Raw genomic sequence first — 17,840 nt, 5'->3', positions numbered from 1 at the left:
AAAAATATCGGAAAAGAAATAAAAGGCATAATTTACAAAACAGTCATCAGACCAATAATGACATACACGGCAGAAACACGACCCGACACAGCAGAGAGGACAAAAAGATTGCTCGAAACAGCGGAGATGAAAACCCTCCGAAAAATCGATGGTAAGACTTTATGGGACAGAGCTAGAAGTACAGATATACGACGGAGATGCAAGGTGTATACCATTAATAACTGGGTAAGAAACAGAAGAATAGAATGGAATGACCAAATAAGCCGAATGACAACAAATAGGGTAGTCAGGACAGCGAGAGACGGTTCCCCAATAGGAAGACGATCAGTGGGAAGATCACGAAAACGATGGAACGACAACTTAATAGAGGCACATTGAAAAAACAGACAGAGTCATGTCTATACAAAGAGAAGAACAAGATTTATCTTTTTGGTTGGTATTTTATTGGAAGTCCCGTTGACTGACTGGGTTACAAATGAAGAGGTCCCCGCAGAAGAACCGAGAGGTACTGACTACCATCAAATCTCGAAAGTTACAATACTTCGGACACATTATGCGAAATGAATCCAGATGTGAACTCCTACAAGCCTTTCTGCAAGGAAGAACATTTAAAAAGAGCGGTCCAGGAAGAATGTCGTCGTTAAAGAACCTCAGAACCTGGTTCAACAAAACATCTGTTGATCTTGGAATGAACCCTTGATAGGTCGCTTGGTTTCATTGTAAAATTTCCTGCTCTCTCTTCTGTTATTTTTTGTATTTTTACTTTATCGTACTACATACGTAGTATGAGTATAATAGATAAAGTTATAGGATCGTGCAAAAAATTTTTTTTCAGATTTCACTTTTTTTCGACGTTTTGAGTCCCCCTGAGTCTAAAAAGCAAATAAAAAAAAACATGTCGGAAGTATGTACGTACGTACGTATGTCGCCACCGCCCAGCAAAAACTTACTGGACCGATTTCGATGAAATTCGGTATGAGTAAGTTTAAGAGAATTTTGTCGAGAAACTAAGCTTTTGAAAAAAACCTCTCAAAGGGGGGCCGAAGTAGGGGGGTTATTTGGGGCTCATTTTTGCAAATTTTGACCGAAACGAATGAAATTTAACTTAAAGTTAGCTCATCGATAGGTAAATAGAAATACGGAATTTGACATTTCCAAACCCAAAATGGCGGCCAGCATGGCCGACCGCCCACCCGATATATTTCCCTACCAATCTAAAAACTTGTTTAAGATAAATTTAATTTAAAAAAACATTTATATAGCCTAAAGATGGAGCTATAACAAAAATATTATCGGTTTTCAGAAAAAGTTATGGGTTGCCTATATTTAAGGGGTCAAAATTTGACAAATTTGAACTAGATTTTCTCAAAAATGGCTCTAAGGAATTTGTTTATTTTTTGATATATTTTTGATATCCTATCGTTAAATTGAATAACATTAGTCAGATTTCTCAACTCCTCATAGGAGGGGAGTAATGAATTTTTTATAAAAAAATATTCGAGTGCCCGTAACTTCCTCTGCAATAGAGACTAAAATTTGAAATTTGGCAGACATATATTATAGTACTTTATTATCTATTAGCATAATAAATTTTACCCACAATATGGCTTCCGGTTGAACCGGAAATGAAAAAAAATCTTAATTTTTTAGATACGCCCTGTATAGTTTTACATATTTTGAAAGAACGTAAAATTACCTTTCCAATGACATAAAACTCGTTGCTGTAACTCAAAAACTCGAAAAGTTACAGAAAATAGAAATTTTGCTAGAATCGTGTGTGTGTCCTCTTGCACGCGATCATAGCAGAACATTATTATAGGGCAGTCAATGAGGGTATTTGGCTCCGAATTCCATCCTACTACATCGATGTACTTGATATTTTCACAGTAAGTAGGGAATAGCTCAAGAAACAAAATCTACCCTATATACTATGGCGCTTTTATCTTGGGGCAATTCCCACCCCTTAATTCAAGGGGGTGGAAAATTTGTTGGTCAAAATAAGCATAGAAGTGTCAAAATAAGCATGGACGGTTTTTTGTGAATACCTTAAAAATTATGCATCAAACTAAAAACACTATATAAAAATTTTTTTAGATTATAAATAACAAAGAGATTCGTTCCTTCGTAAATTTTCTATTTATAATACAAAAAGGGATATGGTAGTTAAAAAAAGTTTGGTTTTTGGTGCATGCTCAAAGTGCTCATGCTTTTGTAGTGTTTGAAAAGGCCTTTAAAACGAGCGCCGTTAAATTTCGGTTACATTCAAACTAAGCGAGATATGGTGCAAAAAATATATGACTAATGTACTTTAAGGAAAAATGAGAAGTACATACATTTAACCCCTCATCCACCAGAATTTAAATGCATTGTTTTTCTTTTGCAATACCTCTTAATATAAGTGTTATTTCTACTTTCAAAAAGTTGGACGGGTGAAAAAAATAAGATAAATTATAGAGCGCATTTTTAAATTTTCTTAAAATTCTTTCTTTTGCTCCATGCAATTCGAAAATAAAAATGTTCTATCCCCGAGAAGTGGTCGGAACCGCCTTCATGATAAAAGCGCCATAGTATATACATATAGTATATAGGATAGACTTTGAATTAGGAGATTGGGCTACTCCCAAAATTTCATTAAAATTCATGCAGTAAAATGCAAATATTGTAAACTATTAATTTCTCAGAAACATGAACTAATTTGAAATGAAAGTATGACTAATATTCTATTGATTTATGCAATAATCTACAGTGTGTCCCCGAACATTTTCTCAAATGCAGGAATTAATGATGCGTAGAACCATAAAATATTTTCAAGTATACAAGGTGTTTCTAAAATATCAAAATAACGAGTAACTTTATTTTTATAGAATGCCAGTATCTAGTACGATAACGATAATAGATCGGTACGACAAAGTTCTCGGGCGGCCCTTCCGTCCAGCGTATTTTAATTTAACATTTCTCTTTTTTTTTTCTTACACATAATCTCGTTGTCCCTGTCTCTTCTTTTTTCTTCATATTCTCCCTTAATTACTTGGGAATTCCTTTGTAAATATTTTTGTCTAGCTGTATTTTTGCTATTGATTCCTTTTCGGCATTCTTGCCCAAACCACTTTTCGTTTCTTCTTCTCGTATTTTCGGCTAGTGTTTCCCTTGCCGTATTCATGATTATTGATTTAATTACATCCCATTCTTCTTTGATATAATTTTGTTCAACTCTTTAATTTAGTATAAGTTTTATTTTCTGCTGTTACTCATTTCAATTTAACCTAAAACGAGTAAGCTTTCCAATAATTTCACCATCCAAAGCTTGTAATCATTTTTTTCTTCAAGAGATTTTCTCTGCTATTCCAAGCATTACTAAATGCTTTTGATAGTTATTTTCACCATCTAAATTGTTTATTCTGGCACAAAAATAAATGTCTAAGGATAAAGGATCGGAATAAAATATAATTTGATTAATAAACAGTCTTATAATTATTTTTGCATAATTAACAAAACATTACAAAAGCTAATAATAACAGAAAATAATACCATATAGAATTTAAGTAAAAATATTCCCAAGTTTTTTAATCAAATGTCTTTTGCACGAAAAATATAAATTATATGTATGTAGTATCAACAAAAATAATTGTCTTTTTAAAATACGTTTAAAAGAAATATATGAGATTCTTACGAGTGTAATAACACTGTCTTTATTTCAATATCAGTAAAAAAACTATTTTTCAAAAATATATTCAAGTATTCATGAAATTCTTATTAGTGAGTTTAAACTTAAGATAATTAATTGTTAGAAAGCATTTAACAGCGTAGGCGCAAAATTTCGGGCCAATGGATTTTAAATGCATTCATTTTTTTTAATCCTGAAAAAATTAATACTAATTTTTGAAAAATTTAAACGCAGAATGAAAGATTACATTATTACCGAGAGCCGAAAGTCCCTTAGAACAGAGGTTCTCAATCTGTGGTACATGTACCACTGATGGTGCATATCATTATTGGCGGTGGTACACAAAACACAGAAAAAATTAAAATAGTAGTACTTAGTAAGTATTGATAATACAATTTAAAATTATAGGTGGTACCAAAAATAATAAAAATAACTCTAGGTGGTTACATCACTCAAAAAGGTTGAGAACCGCTGCCTTAGAATAAACAAAAAGTTTCTTTTGAATGAGATATTTGAAATTAAAAATCACACTAAATTTTATCTTCTTTTTCACCCTTTAAATTATTAAAATAAACTTTATAGAAGTTTTCAGGGACTTTCGGCCCCCGGTAATAATGTAATCTTTCATACTGCGATTAAATTTTTCAAAAATTTTTCTTAGCTTTCTTAGGATCCGAAAAAAAAATGAATGCATTTAAAAAGCATTGGTTCGAAATTGTGCGCCCACGCTCTTAAGAAATAACCGACAAATGTGCATTAATTGTTTTTTTTTTGCAAACTCAATGTGGTATCAACTAAAATTCAAAACAAACAATATTACGAGGGTGGGTCACTAAGTCCGTGACTTTTTTAATTTCCCGCCTCTTAATTGAAATGGCAACAGTGCTCCAATCAACAGCAGTGGCGGATCCCGAAATTTTTGGGACAGGGTTCATGGACTTTGAGGATGATTTAATTACTTTTCTCTGATGCAAGGGTACTTAGTCTTACCACCCCTAGGGTAAGTGGATTTAATTATTTTTTAGATGGGCCAAAAATTTTTTTTTATTTGACGGCTCTCGGTTTTATTTAGGATTATTGAATTGATATTTATTTATTTTCGTCTGGGAGGTTATGACCCCTGTGACACCCACCTTGGATCCGCCACTGATCAACAGACAACTCTCACTTGACTCCGGTCTAAAGCTGCATCCTGCATCATTTAAGTTTGTGTGTTGCTCAGAATTTCGTGTGCTCATTAAGCATTGAAAGCAACGGAAAAAACCATCACTCAAACCAAGGCTAAGCTTGATAAATATTATGGGAACTCTGCACCATCCATTTCCATGGTAAAGAAGTGGTTTACTTAATTTAGATGTATCCGTACAAGCACGGAAGATGCCGAACATTCTGGACGTCCAGTTGATGTCTCTACATCCGAAACAGTTGAAAAAGTTCACGATATGGTTTTAGCCAATCCGAGATTGAAACCGAGGGAGATTGTGGAAACCATAGGCATCTCACAGGGCTGTGGTTTCATTTTTGAATGATCACTTAGGAATCAGAAAGCTTTCTGTAAGATGGGTGCAGTCCTAGTTTACAATCAACCATAAACGCAACCGTGTGACAATTTCTCAGGAATCTTTGGCGTTGTTCAGACGCAATATACATAAGTTTTTTCGCGGTTTTCTAACCGTGAATCCACTACAATGCACCGGAGACCAAACATCAGTCAAAACAGTGGGTTTCTCGGGGTGAATCGCCTCCAAAGAAGGAAAAGGTGGGTTTGTCAGCCAATAAAGTTGTGGCGACCGTTTTTTGGGATGCATGCGGTATAATCCACATTGACTACCTTCAAAAGAGGAAAACTTATTGGGTCGATTCAATGAGGAATTGAAAAATAACGACCGCATTTGGCCAAGAAAAAGTTTTTTTCCACCACAATAATGCAAGGCTGTACACATGTGCAGTTTCCATGGCAAAAATCTATGAATTAGGCTACGAATTGGAACCTCATCCGCCCCATTCTCCAGATTTAGCCACGAGTGACTATTTCTTGCTCCTAAACTTAAAGAAATGGTTCGTCAGAAAGGGGTTCGACTCCAACAACGAAATCATCTCACAAACAAATGTCTGTTTTGATGACTTCGACAAATCCTATTTTTCGGTAGGGATAAAAAATTGGAGAAACGTTTAACTAAGTGTATAGAACTCAAACGAGAATATGCTGAAAAACAAAATAATTTTTTATATCAAAACCTGTGTTTAATTCAAAAAGTCACAGACTTATTGATCCGCTCTCGTATTCAAACTTATTCAAGGATGTATTTGAAATAACCTAGTAGCCATAAAAGTTAATTGTTGAATTAAAGTAACTTTCTGAAACCAAGCACAAATACTACAGTAACCGCCACACTAGTAGACACACAGACACATTGAGCTGATATAGTCCTGAACTCTTCACTTGTTGCACTGTTTACTTTTATGCCAAGAAGTAAACACATTGTTCCTACATAGAAAAAGCCCCTTGATGTAAAAAAACGGATTGGATAATATTCGAGATGTCATCGAATAACCTAGAAATGTCTAGTGACGTCTAGAACGTGAGAAAATGTTTATAAACATAGAGAGTTGACAGTTTATAGAAAATTTGTATTTGAAGTTTATAGTTGTCATTGTTATTGTAGTCATGTGTTAAAGTTATAAAAGTTACAGTCGGAAAAATGAAAGAATACCCATGCGTCATCGATGATATGCATACGAATCAAATCAAAAATTTCTAGTCAAAACAAAGTCTAAACTAAGTCAATACCAGTTAATACTGAAAATAAACGGATGTGACTACTACCCCACCGTACGAATTTTCGCTACGTAATAATGTGTCAATAAATTTTTGTGATGTTATTCTTTTTCTGATAATACATATTTATTGGTGATAAATGTTACTATTACTACCGTAATTCATTATTTGATATAGATTAATAATACAAAAATAATGAGTAAGCAAATATAGTATTATGAATTTCTCCATGTTAAAGTTGCCGGACGTAAATATTAACAGGAATTTAAAAAATGTGGTTTATGTCAGCTGCATTAAGTGATTAAAATGAAAGTAAACTTAATGAATTCAGATCATTAAGGTATCCAAATCATTTTCCAGACATTATCTGAAAATAAATGTACATTCGTAAAAATATACTAATCTGTAATTTCATACACTATGATTGAAAAGTCAGAGTAATATGTACACGTTTGGCGAACTCATAGACAGAAGTTAACCATATTGACAGATGATTACTTAAAAATTTTATTGACGTATTTTAATTAAATAAATACTTACCAAACCAAAAATACAATATAATATCAAAATAGCTCTTAAAGGAACTTAATTTATTCAAGTAAATACGACTGATTATTAAAATTTATAAACTCTACCGAACCTAACCCAGTTTCACTGTCAAAGTGACAGAAATCGAATCAGTCAGATTATAGTTGACCAGCACGATTACTCGAATAGTAGTTTATACAATCATTATCTCTACTGACGTTGAATGTTTTTCTAAGAATAACATTAGAAGTACAGAAATAGTCAAGTGTGAGTTTAAATTTTCCACTAAATTAATATAACCTCGTTGAACAATTGTATCGCCGTCTCACTCTGTCAATTATAAATATGTAACTGCGTATGTCTTGGATAACGTTTTTGCTTTGTAGACAACACTTAATAATCTATCTCTCTCGTTTGTTATTTATAGAAAAAGGCAGCAAATCCAAAATATGTGCTTGATAAGATCGTTCATGGGTATTCTTTCATTTTTCCGACTGTAGGTATAAAATACATGACATGGCAGTCACATGACATGACAGACATGAAAGTTACATGTGAGAACGGGTCAGATTAGCCCATCAGCCTAGCGGTAACCGTGTGTCTACCAACGTGGAGTTTACTGTAATAAATTCCTTTAAAATAGTATAAAAACTAAAAATATGACATTATACCTCCAAAACAGTAACTATAAATTCGTTCGTGTGTTTAAAAATATTCGTCGATTGCAGCAATAACTTTGGGACAGTATTTCCTCGCGAAATGTATATAGGGTGCATCTGAAGATAATGGTAATTTAGTTTGCTCGCTATGTTTGTTCCAAACGTGAATAGCGATGCTATCTTTAGCTAAATTAACCACAGCCTCTGTTGAATTTTCATCGAAGTACATTTTCCAATTCTGCCAAGGCACGGGATAGAATGAGTTTGGTGGGTAGGCTCTAAAGCCCCCACAGTCTTTATTTACCATTTCTTTTGCAAGTTTCACTCCGCAGAGAGATTTAAGTAACCTAAAAGTATAAGCCTTAATAAGTATAACAAAATGAGCGATTCGCATGCGAAAAACCACCACACTACAAATATACCCCAAAAAACATTACTCATGTTAGATAGTGATACATTACTACGTAATACCCTCATCATCAGTCACTAAGGATTGCGAGAAAGAAGAAGATATTTATTATATGTCCAAAAATGGACATAGTGAAAATTTTTCTACCTCTTACATTTAACACCTTCGCTGCGCCACCAGTTGAAAAAGACTGGTAACTACGTTTACGGAAATTACGGCTAAAAATAAATACATGTATCCTTCCATCTAGTGAGTAACATACAAACGAAACGCGTTGGTAAAAACTAACATTATAGAGGTACCTATATTCTTGTTTGTAAGAGATCTATCTAATAGAGGGATAATTTAGTACCAGTTGTATTCGAGGTAACGCATACAATTTATTTATTTTTCATTGAGGGATTCCCCAGATGAATTCATCTGGTGAGTAATTTCATTTGTAACTCAGTTTAGTAGTTTAGTTATCGACCAAGCAATAAATAGTGTTAAAAAAATTCGTATAAAAATTGAGTAAACTAGTAAACTGTTAAATAAATTAGTAAATTTGGCGTTGCAAAATGCAACTAAAACTGATAGTTGTGTAGATCCCAATCAGAATTTGGATTGGCACCAAAACTTATACTTGCTAACAATATTAACATTTGTTGTTTTTATATTTTATGAAAAATATGTATTTTGTTCTTAATAAAAGTTCTGGTTTTTTATTTATTTGAAAATAAATGCACTTCTTAAAAATTTCAGTTCTTGCTTTACCAGATGGAATAGGCTTGTACTGATACAGTTTCCAACAAGTTTGTATATTTCTTGTATGTATCAACTATTACTTACACATGAATCTTTAAAAATCTACACATAGATGACATTTCTTAAGAACTACCAGTCTATTGCAACTGGTGTATCTAAATACAAAATTTTATAGTACCAGTCAATCACAACTGGTAAGTATAAAAAATAATAATTGAGTTTGTCGTAATCCCAGCGAAGGTGTTAAGTAAAAAAACATAAACGATAATAATTCATTGTAGATAACTATTTTTAATGGGAATTTTACCACAATTTTACTCAAAAAATGATTTTGTTAACGTTTCGACGTCCAAATCGGATGCCGTTGTCAAAATGCAAAAATTATTAATGAAAATATTAAAATTTTTAATCCCATTAAAAATAGTTAATTACAAAGCCACAAGAAAATAGCTTCAGAACAACAAAAATTGTAGCATTTCCATTCATCAGAGTATAGTTACCTAGTTATCACTCCAGGGCCATTATTTCCCCAATCCTGGCCATTAAAATTATGTTTCAAGTCATTTACACAGCTCTCTGCCATAGTGTGGCCCTTTCCTTCAGCATCAAAGCTCAATACTCCAGCAGCTACGTTTTTATCTGATTCAATTCCTGCGTAATTAGGTGGAATATCTTCCAAACTGTTAGTAACTATTACATCTAAATCTAGATATATTCCACCATATTTCCATAATGTTAAGTACCTAAAAGCATATTTGAGATACAATCTTACAATCTATCAAGGAACTTATTTTACATCGGGTTTTGGAAAGTTTATCGTAGGTAATGGAAAAAACAAAAAAAAACAAAAAAAAAAAAAAAAAACAAAAGAAAAAGAAAACAAAAAGAAACAAAAAACAATAACAAAAAAGATACAAAAAAGGAAAAAAAATAATTGAATATAAAAAATGAATAATATAATGAAAAATAGAAGTAAAATGTTAATGTATAATAATAATAATATTGATATGATATTGTAATGTATTAAGACCGTCGGTACATAATTCCCAAATATTTTACGGCTATCCCTACTTTTTCTGTCTTTACACTGCAAATTACGTGTAGTAAAATTCACACTGGTATGGATATGTAAACATTACTAGAATGTCATTCTTCTTGAAAATGTCATCATTAAATTAAAGAGATAGCTTTTGAATGTTCTGGGATAACTGTTATTTGTATAATTGCAAATTATTAATTCATAAATGTAATAATTTTTCACTAACTGTATTCAGTGATTGTAATAATTTATATGTACAACAAAAACTAATACTCAATTGAGAAAAAAGGAAAAGTGTTAAAGTGATTTTTTAATAATATATTGTTACTATGGAATATATTGTTACAATTTTGAACATCTTTAACAACAAAATACTTGGATCACAGAATATATTATCCTGATGTATACTATGCTTGGATCTTCCACAAATAATACACAATAAATAAAATTTTATTAAGTTCACGTCTTAAATCAATTATTTATCAAATACACTATATATCAATATTATTAGATTTGGAAAATATTACCACGGACATTGTGTTAATTTTTTTTCGAATCCTAAAAAACCAATAAAGATTTTTCAAAAATTTAAACGCAGAATGAAAGACTAAATTATTACGGAGGGCCCAAAGGCCCTTAGAATAAATAAAAAGTTTATTTTGAATCAGAAATTTGAAATTAAAAATCACACTAAAGGACATCGCACACATCTTATGGAAAATATAATGTCACTCAAATTCAATAAAATTTATACGAATAGATTCGTTTTAAATTAACGGTCAAATCTTATCATTGCGCCAACTCCATAGTTTCAATAATAAGAGCAGAAATTGATATAAATAAATCTGAAATCAAATGGATACGTACATAAGTTAGAGAGAGAAAAAAAGAATGTGTGTGTACTTTGTACGCACGTAAGAAGATATTCTTCTATTATATAGGTAATTTAAACGAAGTAAATATACTTAGCAGGTAATTTGTATTTTATTTAAAAATTAAACTAACTTTCTTATCTACCACTTCCAAAAATTTTTTATTAAAATAACGAAAAATAAAAAAAGTATGAATCGTCTAGGATTAGAACCCTCGACCTTCCGTGTGCTTCCGTTCTCTGTCCCACCGCTCTGCCAACTACGCCATCGAGCCACTTGAATTGACACGTAAGTTTCGGATATAATTACACAACACGGCGACAAACTGTAAACATGTTATGCCTACATATTTTATTATTTTACTACAGGGAAACACAAATCCAAAAACACAAGAATTATAATAAATAATACATTTCCTAAAACCACTAATATATTCTTTTAATGACTTATTTGCACGGTTACAGATACACACATTGTCATACATACCTATATTGAAAGATTAGCAATGAACTACATACTGTCAGTGTGCGCAGGCGCGTGGTTGATGTACAATTTTACCCTCAATAGATTCGTCGCTAAAGAAGAATATCTTCAAAAATATTTTATAATACCCAAATTGTCGGTACTCCATAAATCAGCGGATTAGTTTCACTAATCCGCTTAGGCCCAGCGGGGTTTAAGGCTCTTTTGAATAGCACCCAGAGCAATAGTAATTGTAACTGACAGTTTTACTGACTCCAAAAATGTGATTTCGATAAACTTTAATTGCAATTTGCGCCGTAATTAATCATAATTAAGAGTTGGCGCAATGATAAGATTTGACCGTTAATTTAAAACGAATCTATTCGTATAAATTTTATTGAATTTGAGTGACATTATATTTTCCATAAGATGTGTGCGATGTCCTTTTCTCTTACGTTTTTCACCCCTGTAACTTATTAAAATAAACATTATAGAAGTTCTCAGGGACTTTCGGCCCTCGCTAATAATGTAATCTTTCATTCTGCATTTAAATTTTTCAAAAATGCTTATTAGTTTCCTCAGGATTCGAAAAAAAAAATGAATCCCCATTTGAATAGCATTGCAGCCGAAAATACGTACCCATCCTCTTAATAGGGAAGGAAAATAAACATATGTTTTAAATAGAGTAGTTGAAATTTATGTAAAAATGAGCGGTTAGATGGGCGAATGGACCCTAAGGTCCGCAGTCATACAAACCCAAGAAAAAAAAACTTATTTTACATTATATGAAGTTATACACAATAGTTTACAAAACTTTATAACCCACTGTCGAAATTAATACACATATGTATGAAGTTATACACAATAGTTTACAAAACTTTACAACCCACTGTTGAAATTAATACACATATGTACACACCAGTACACGCATTCCAACAAGGAATAAGGAAATGTGGTTCTCATATAGAGTTGAAAGTAACAGGATACTACAAACACTGCACAGTCTTTCCTCAAGATAATTGAATCAGTCGTTTGGGAAACCCAACATGTTCAAAAAAATCTATTTTCGTTTTTTTGCATTTTTACTAACCTTAGATATAGAGTCACATCTTTCAAGAGAAACCCGACCCTCTTTAACGTTCTAGGTGAACCTAGATATGTAGTTCAGAAATTTTTCTGAATCAAGAGAAACCTGGCAATCCCGAGATGTTTTTTGTACTTTTCCACAACTTTACTTTGTGGACATATCGGGATTCTCAAACGACTGATTCAATTATCTTAATATGTCAGACAACAGCTCCTCAGTCCCAGACAGCTTAGATAGTCCAAAGGTGCTACGAATCCTCTGGGTTCAACTTCAAGATGATATTCATAAGGTAGCAACACAAGATAAGGCAAGAACAAAAATTAAAACAGCAAAGGAAAGCTGTATCAATGGATGTTGTATTTTATTTTAATTTAATGCATCTAGTATATCTGGGCTCCCATCTACAGCCCCTTTAACAGATAATTAAGGCAGGTTTCACATATTTTTTTAAATTAATGGCTTTCGAGACTACATGCACAAGGGATCTCTCTCTCCTATGTCGTTACAGCCCAAGTTGGGACCTGGGGTGGGATCACGATGAGTAGAATTCTATGTTGCTGACATCACGTTGCCTAGCAACCGTCGATTCCCCATGGTAAAATTCGTTTTGTGACGTCAGCAAAATAGAATTCTACTCATCGTGATCCCACTCCTGGCCTCCCCCAGAATCTTCCACCTCAATATCCCTATAGCACAGGTTGTCACTTCATCTGTCTACCTCTTCCTTTGCCTTCCTACTGGCTGACATTACACCATAGTTCTGCTAAGTGTTCTACTAGGTGTTTGGTCATTATCCATTCTTATAAGGTGACATACCATGCACAATCTTTGTAAATTTGTATAATTTGCTATGGAGGGTTCCTTGTTATATTGGTTTAACTCATGGTTGAACCTTAGTCTCCATATACATCTCTGGTTCCTAAAAAAACTGATACGACTCTTAAAACCTATTTTGTAGAAAATTGAGCAGTGTATTTTGAAGGATAAATACTTATTATTTACATACTGTCACTGTCACTGCCAAATCTTAAAATTTGTCAGATAACTTATTCTGTTCAACCTCAGAAGCTCCACATGCTAGCAAAGAACTAAAGGCAAGAGGTGTAACGAAATTAGAAGACGGTTGGTCACTATCTGCCATAAATAACCATTTTAACGTAAGCAGAACAACAGTTTTTACTATTAATAAAAGATGGAGAGAACAAGAAACTCTCGAAAGAAAGCAAGGTTCTGGAAGACCAAAAATATCTACCGCCCATGAAGATGGTACACTTTTGGAGGGATTAGAAGAGAATCCTTTTAAAGATGCGAAAACTGCAAGAATTCAAAATAATAGACCTTAATAATTATTACAATTTAGACCTTAATAATTACAATCAAGTATATTCAAATGGGAAATAAGCCACAATTTTACCTAAAAATGATTTTATTAACGTTTCGACGCCCAAGTCGGGTGTCGTTGCCAAAATACAAAATAATACTAAATAAATAAAAATGTTGTTGCTTAGTAAAAAATTCTTCTAATAATTTATTTAATCTGACTCATTTATATCGGCAATTCAGACACGTATTATTCATTTTAAAGTAGACGACTTTAAAATGATATTGCCAATATTCCAATATGGAATCTCTAACGCGAGAATTTCAGTGCCACCGTTGCATTTGGTTGTCTTTTTAAAGACAGATTAAATGCTATGATTTTTTTGTGGCGGATATTCTTGAGTTGGGATTGATTTCATGTAATCGAATGAACTATCTTTTAGTAAAGTCGTCCCAGGAACGCAACTCATCAATATTGGCAATATCATTTTAAAGTCGTCTACTTTAAAATGAATAATACGTGTCTGAATTGCCGATATAAATGAGTCAGATTAAATAAATTATTAGAAGAATTTTTTACTAAGCAACAACATTTTTATTTATTTAGTATTATTTTGTATTTTGACAACGACACCCGACTGGGCGTCGAAACGTTAATAAAATCATTTTTAGGTAAAATTGTGGCTTATTTCCCATTTGAATATACTTGATTATAAAAATGCCACAAGAAAATAGCTTCAGAACAACATTAATAATTACAATTTATGAATTAACATATTTATGTAATCAGTTGTTTGTTTGTTTATTTTATTGTTTGTCTGTCATAATAAATATAACATAATGTCAAACCAATCAAATACACTGCTCAAAATGATCAAATCTTGTTGAAAAGGCAATATCCTAAGTGTCTACTATATACTAGTACATGTTGTTTATCAGTATGCTTAGAAAATATTAATAACTTTAATATTGTCATTAGATTGTCTAGTTCATAAATTCATAAAATAGATTTAAATTCAAGATCCTGAACATTTATTTAACTTCTGCTGTGCACAATTGTATTATAAGATACTAATAATACTAATAGTTTATGGGCCACTCCAGTTAGAAGAATATTTTGCAGCAAGAAAAAACTTAAAGATTTGTTTTTTGTACGATGGCTGAAAATGATCATTCGGGACTTGGAAGTGTTGAAAAACTCAGAGGCAGAGAAAATTACAGTACCTGGAAATTCCAAATGACTGCTCTCCTGAAGTATGATGATTTATGGTATTGTGTTCAGCCAGAGATTCAACCAGCTGGTAATAATACTAATGATGGTAATTATGTTGTTAATTTAGACAATCCAGCATAAAAGCGTCATGAGGAGAAAGCACTTTCAAAAATAATACTTTCTCTGGATAAGAGTACATATCCTCATGTAATGCAATGCAAAACAGCTGTAGAGACATGGTTTGCACTTGAAAAAGCATTTGAGGATAAAGGTCTTCATCGTCGACTTCGTTTACTACGAAATTTATGTTCAATTAAACTATCCAATTTTAGTACAATGGAAGATTATGTAAACGAAGCGATGGACTTATCTCAGCAACTATCTTCTATTGGAAAACCGATGGATGATGAATTTTTTGGTGCAATCATGCTGCAGGGTCTCACAGAAGCATACGACCCAATGGTAATGGCTCTGGAAAATTCAAATGTTGACATTACAGCTGATTTTGTGAAAACTAAACTTTTGCAGGACAAAAAATGTCAAAAAGGTAAATGTGAAGAAGACAATGCACTCTCGGCACAGAGATTTAAAAAAGTACCACATTGTTGGGGTTGCGGTTCCAAAGGACATTACAAAAATCAATGTACTAAGAAGAAAATGGACAAATCGCCAGAAAGAAGTAAATCTCAAAGAAAAGTAAAGAAAAAATCTTTGTTGGGTATTCAGAAACATCTGCCGGATACAGACTGCTAGATCCTGTTACACACAAAATTGAAATTACACGAGATGTTGTATTTTTGGAAGAAAAAATGAATGACAAACCGTTAGTATTAGAAATGGTTTTATGTTGTGTTATTGACTGTTTATCACACTTTAGGTATTGAGGGAGAATGTTGAAAAGGCAATATCCTAAGTGTCTACTATATACTAGTACATGTTGTTTATCAGTATGCTTAGAAAAAATAAATAACTTTAATATTGTCATTAGATTGTCTAGTTCATAAATTCATAAAATACATTTAAATTCAAGATCCTGAACATTTATTTAACTTCTGCTGTGCACAATTGTATTATAAGATACTAATAATACTGATAAATCTTACTAAGAGTCGTATCAGGTTTTTTTAGGAACCAGCTGTACCATTGTCACAAATGTGTCCCAATATCTTTCTTTAAAAATTATTAATAAGATTTACTGTGTTTTTTGTCATGATCCATGTACCTACGCCATATGTTGTGTATGATGGTTTAATATATTTTAAACTTTACTTCCCTACGGATGTCTTTGGATCCAAACACCTGTGACAGAGAATTTGATAGCAAGCATTAACAGTTTTCGCATTTCCTATCCTCACTGCCTCACTCAGTTATATGTACCTGTGCCATCACCTATACGCTCTGAGCTTCGCTGGTGTCGCTCCTAGCGGTTACTAATTCAACTTTCACGGGTAATTTTTAAATTTATTATTTTATTGTTATCGCTTAATATTTACAAAGCTAAAAAGTAATTAAATTATAATAGATTTTTTTAAGATTTTGCTAATCATTTTGACATTCTATTGATGAAATATTAATTTCTTACTTCGGATACTTTCACAATTATCATGTAGTTGGCGCCAAGATTAATTTATAATTACATATTACAGAACATTAAAAAACGCAAATTCAGTATTTAAAACGTAAGTATATTTAAGGTAAAAATATAAACCACAGCTTTGATCAACTAATATTTTTTATAATTAATGTTTTTAATTTTAATTTAAAATTAATCACTTTGACATTTATATCAAATTTCCGGTAAACGTTTACAGACTTGTCACTACTGGCGCTCAGGAATTTATAAATATCCCCTCTACGTACGAGCTCACAGCGTATATGTGATGTTTTACTACTTCAATTCTAGTGTCGTTTACATAAAGAATAGATAGAATAAAGGATTAGCGAATACATAAAGGATAGTGAAGAACTAACTTACCTTAGTACATCACTGGCATGAGACTGTGCCCAATAGGAATTGTCCACTTTTCCAGAACTGTACAATTCTTCAAGAGGAGTACCTTTGGTATACTTTTCATAGTCTAAATGTAACAGTTTAAGATTATTATATCTCAGCAAAGCCATTAAAATACGATCAGACTCATCTCCTTCATATTTCAACACTCCCGGTGAAGTGAACAGTAAATATACATCATAATTTGGATTTATTCTAGCTGCACTTTCTACAGCACACGCTTGACGAGCAGTAATTGAAATCTTATCATTGAAAAACGATCTACATGATGTTTCGTGGAAGAAGATTGATTTTCCTTTTCTAGGGGATATTTCAGTTATTTCGGGAAGAGAGGGCATTTGTATCCTATAACAGTTTATACCATCTTTTGGGTAAAATAGCCTGTAGACTTTTATTGGTATGTACTGGCTTTGGAGGAAAATTATCACAATTGTTACTATAGCCACACATAGGAGAATTTTGAAACATCGTTGCATATAAAAAACATTCATTTTTAGGTGATAGATGCGGTCTCTATTCGCATCATGTGAAGTTTTAAACCTAAAACTGATTTTTAAATTAACCTTTGGATTTCCCAATTTACTATAAAGTAGATTATTAATGTAGTTTATGCTTATTTACTTACATACTGGCGATGAGCCTTATTTTAAAACTATTTTACATAATTAAATTTGTCTTTTTTTAGTAAATAGGTATGGTAAAAATCTAAAATTTAATTTGAATAGAAGGCAGAATTAACACAAATGTCAACTTGACAAGTTGTTAAAATAAAATATTAGAGTATTTGACAGTGACAGCATGGTACAATGATCCACCTCTACTCTACTGTTATCACAGAACACGCATAATAATTATTAATTATAATACTTATTCCTCATTCTACAACAGAGAAATTAAACCAGAAACGGATAGATGTTTGATTTCTTTGTCCTTATTTAGTTTAATATCTCCTGGGTAAATTAATTTAACAATTTCTATTGACACGTGACAATATTGTTTTACCTAACTTGTGATTTTGTAACATAACAGTTACTCATTTAATTAATGTCAAAG

The 17,840-nt window shown here is 32.2% G+C and overlaps 1 protein-coding gene across 1 annotated transcript; it reads right to left on the bottom strand.

Annotated features, from left to right (window-relative positions):
• Positions 1-4,701: 4,701 nt before the first annotated feature.
• LOC126886818 (lactosylceramide 4-alpha-galactosyltransferase-like) lies at positions 4,702-17,601 on the bottom strand. The gene is made up of 4 exons (XM_050653885.1): positions 17,413-17,601; positions 16,752-17,333; positions 9,284-9,526; positions 4,702-7,977 (listed from the first exon to the last, which is right to left on the bottom strand). Exons 2-4 carry the CDS (start codon positions 17,276-17,278, stop codon positions 7,677-7,679), a joined length of 1,071 nt encoding a protein of 356 aa, XP_050509842.1. The 5' UTR covers positions 17,279-17,333; positions 17,413-17,601; the 3' UTR covers positions 4,702-7,676.
• Between the last annotated feature and the right edge of the window lie 239 nt (positions 17,602-17,840).

Source organism: Diabrotica virgifera, chromosome 6 (genome assembly GCF_917563875.1).
Source record: "Diabrotica virgifera virgifera chromosome 6, PGI_DIABVI_V3a".
NCBI classification, from domain to species: domain Eukaryota; kingdom Metazoa; phylum Arthropoda; class Insecta; order Coleoptera; family Chrysomelidae; genus Diabrotica; species Diabrotica virgifera.
This window is presented reverse-complemented; position numbering and strand designations above follow the sequence as displayed.

What these genes read in the sequence shown, in the direction of transcription:
- LOC126886818 (XM_050653885.1), bottom strand. Translation starts at nt 17,278, where the DNA reads ATGAATGTTTTTTATATGCAACGATGTTTCAAAATTCTCCTATGTGTG. An exon ending in CATGCCAGTGATGTACTAAG is followed by an intron (nt 9,527 to 16,751) that starts GTAAGTTAGTTC and finishes ATATGCTTTTAG; the next exon opens with GTACTTAACATTATGGAAAT. An exon ending in GGCCCTGGAGTGATAACTAG is followed by an intron (nt 7,978 to 9,283) that starts GTAACTATACTC and finishes TTATACTTTTAG; the next exon opens with GTTACTTAAATCTCTCTGCG.